This window comes from Amaranthus tricolor, chromosome 3, assembly GCF_026212465.1.
Source record: "Amaranthus tricolor cultivar Red isolate AtriRed21 chromosome 3, ASM2621246v1, whole genome shotgun sequence".
Classification (NCBI taxonomy): Eukaryota; Viridiplantae; Streptophyta; class Magnoliopsida; order Caryophyllales; family Amaranthaceae; genus Amaranthus; species Amaranthus tricolor.
Window position 1 is genome coordinate 20,407,186 of NC_080049.1, and position 3,920 is coordinate 20,411,105.

The 3,920-nt window shown below is 30.0% G+C and overlaps 1 protein-coding gene across 1 annotated transcript; it reads left to right on the forward strand.

Annotated features, from left to right (window-relative positions):
- The first annotated feature begins 3,068 nt into the window (after positions 1-3,068).
- On the forward strand, positions 3,069-3,542 carry LOC130809330 (uncharacterized). Its single transcript, XM_057675055.1, has one exon. It carries the CDS (start codon positions 3,099-3,101, stop codon positions 3,435-3,437), a length of 339 nt encoding a protein of 112 aa, XP_057531038.1. The 5' UTR covers positions 3,069-3,098; the 3' UTR covers positions 3,438-3,542.
- Positions 3,543-3,920: the final 378 nt, after the last annotated feature.

Genomic DNA, 3,920 nt, shown 5'->3' on the forward strand with positions numbered 1-3,920 from the left:
GGGGCCTTTAGCATCCCGAGCCTCTTTACGCTTGTAACGTGATAACCCACACCTTGGACATTCTTCTAAGTTCTCATTTTCATTTCGATACATACACAATCATTCGGACACGCATGAATCTTCTGGTATTCTAAGCCAAAAAGACACATGAGTTTTTTTGGCATAATATGTCGACTTTGGAAGTTTATTTCCCTCATGAAGCATCTCACCTAACGCTTCTAATAACATTGTGAAAATAGTGTCACTCCAATTGAACTTTGACTTAATGTTGAAAATTGTCAACGCGACTGTTAGTTTGGTGAACTTTGTACATCCAGGGTGCAAAGGCTTTTGAGAAGCCTCTGTCAACAAGTCAAAAACACGAGGACGTTTTCCTAACTCATCCTCGACTCCCTCCATCATCTCATCAACACGATCTACATCCTCATCGACATTTTCTTTATCTGTCTCATACCCATCAACACGATCTACTACATCCTCATTGAAATCCAAATTATTAAGATCCTCAACAACACTTTTTTCTTTGTAAACTCCCTCCTCACCATGCCAAACCCAAACATGATATTGAGGCCTAAACCCACGTCGAAGTATGTGCTCCCTAAGGATATCAACACTATCTACCTTTGATACATTGCCACACTTGACATATGGGCAATAAAAACCAACTCCCCCCCTCCTAACTTGATGTTCAATGGCAATACTACAAAATTCTAATACGCCATCAATAAATTCTGACGATTTAATGCTTCCATACATCCAAGAATGATCTTTTATCATCCTAAGTGTGATTAATTAATTCAAAACAAATTTAATACACATTACATACATAAGTATATATATACTTAACCCTAGTTAATCAAAATTTACCCTATTTAACCCTGTTTAACCTTCATATTATTTAAATTATTCAAATTATGTATATTTTAATTAATTAACAAACTATACATACATAAGTAAATTATTGTGATTATTCATAGATAAGTAAACTACATACATAATTAATTAAACTACATACATATACATAAGTAAACTACATACATAATTAATTAACAAACTACATACATAAGTAAACAAAATACACATATCAAAATAATTAACAAACTAAATATAACAACAACTTGAATAGAACGTAAAACTTAAAAATTAAACAACTTAAAGAACTTAAATTAAGAACTTGAAGAACTTTAAAAAATGTAAAACTTAAAAAATAATCAACAAACTAATTATAATATCAACCCACAAAAATATCAAAAACAAAACTTCATAGTTGAATAGAAATTTACCTTGGTATTTAGATATGATAATGGTGTGCTCCACAATTGGGTATATTAACCTACAATGAAAAACAAAAACAAAATTAATATAATTAGAAGAACTAAGGTTATATTTTTAAATTAATTTTAAAATTTTAAAATTATTTATATGATTTTAAAAAAACAAAGAGAGTATATTATTTATATGATTAAGATTATATTTTTTTTCAAATTAGGGAAATTCCACGTGGTAACCCTAAGGTTTTGGGTTTTGCACGTGGTAACCAAAACTTTTAAAAAATCCACGCGCAAACCTGAGGTTTACGCAATTGTTCCACCATGACCTTTTTGCACATAAAACGTTAGCAAACATTAATTTCGAAGAAGGCTGTTGTACGTTTATTTATGCGATTCATCATTTTAAATAACATCAGTTTCAACCTTTTTCCCCAAAACATAAACCCAACTCTACCATCTTTCATCCAAACCATATTTTTTTCCCCCAAATCCAAAGATGGTAAAGTTAGGGTTTATATTTTGAAAGAAAAGGTTGAAACTGATGACATTTGAAATGGTGAGTCGCATATATAGGCCTACAATAGCCTTAAAGCTTCAAAATTAACGTTTGCTAAAGTTTGCTAACGTTTTATGTGCAAATAGGTCACGGTGGAACAATTATTAAAATAATGATGTATTACAAATGTGTTACAAGATAAATTTACACTATTTGTAATCTTTTGTATATGGCTTTGAACTCTTGTAGAATCACCAAGGAGATGATGAACATATGGTTGCGACAATCAAAGAAGTCGCTTGGAAACTTGATATGAGTAGAAGCGTTCATGCACTTTTCTATTATGATATTTCTCCCACAAAAGTGCTTGGGATGATAAAAATAAATTCACAATGAGATACAATCTACACAACAAAATTCTAGCACAAGAAAATTGCAATAATAAATACAAATGTTGTGGTGAATTAAGAACTTTGATGATATTGAGAGTTAATTACTCTCTCAATATTATCTCATGAAAGGAAGAACAAGAATGGGTGTATTCTTAAGAGAGAAATAAGAATTGATATGGAGATGGGATGGAATATCCCTTGGTATGCAACCTCTATTTATAGAGCTATGCATCAAACAATACCTCCTTTTGAAACAAAAATGTTTCATCAAACAAAGCTTATGAATCAATGTAATGTTTCACCAAGCAAAGCTTACGAACCAAAGTAATATTTCGCCAAGCAAAGCTTATAAATCAAAGTAATGTTTCACCAAACAAAGCTTATGAATCAAAGTAATGATTCATCAAACAAAACTTATGAATCAAAAAGTAATGATTCATTAAATTCTTTGACGCATTTAATTGGACTTAAAATATATTTATTTTAGTCCCACTACTATACTAAGTATGTACTATATACAAATCTAGGTCTATATAATGTAAATGTTCAACAACAATTTTGTAAACCTCAGGGTTACCGCGTGAATTTTTTAAAAGTTTTGATTATCACGTGAAAAATCCAAAACTTTAAGGCTACAAAGTGAAATTTTCCTTAAAATTATGTGAATATCTTTTATGAGAAGATGATATGGGAAGGGAAGTATAGTATAACTAACATAATACGAGGGACAAAAGAATGAGTTAATTAACCTCTAGGAGTTTAGGTGCAACCACTTTCCGCTAGAGCTAGACACCCCAACCATACATTCACTTATAACTCAAGCAAAACCCCTCATATTCTATTTCCATTTCCATGCATATACTTTACTTTTTTGTTACATAAACACATAATATCTACCATTATTAATTTTACACACTCAAACTTACAAATAACATAATTATGCAGAGAATTCTTTGCTTCATCTTCAACATCATAGGTCTAAGATCAAACATTAAGGAACCAAAGAAGCTAATAAGGTTGTCAAATGATCAAAATGATGATGATTTATGTTGCGTATGTTTGTCTAAACTGATTAAAGAAGGAGAAGATATTAAGGTTCTTCCATGTACGCACCATTTTCACTCTTCTTGTGTCCACAGGTGGTTCGATTCTGGCCGGAAAACATGTCCGATTTGCAGGTTTGTTGTTGAAGAAGAAAGGAAAGAAGAAGATCTGAGTAAGGAGATGGTTGTTTGGTATTCTTCTTTTCATGTTACTGGATTTTCTGGTATTTTCTAAGTATTTGTTTTTGAGTGTATTTTTATAAGGTAATCGGAAATACTGAAATAGGTCTCAGGCTCAATCATTTACTAATGTAGTAGACTAGTATATATAGTATCTCAACTTTTTGTTGATTTTTAAACGTTTTTTTAAGTGAATTTAATCAATTTTCAAGAATGAATTAATAATTTTGATTGAATTTAGGTTCATCTTGTTTATTTTTAGTCTCTGAGATGAAATTTAAAAAAGGTCCTAAAAGTTAAAGCCACATAATAACAATTTAATACTCGTTCTAGATTTTTTGTTGTTAATATTTTAATTTTTAAGACTAAGCTTTAACAACTTTAATCATTAATATCGAAAATCAATTAGAAAACAAGCGATAAAAGTAATATTGAACAATTTGCATAAAATTATATTTTCTTAAAAAGTTCATTTTATGATACATATGTTCAGACATTTAAATTTGGCTATCAAAATTTTTTAAATTTAAGTTACAAA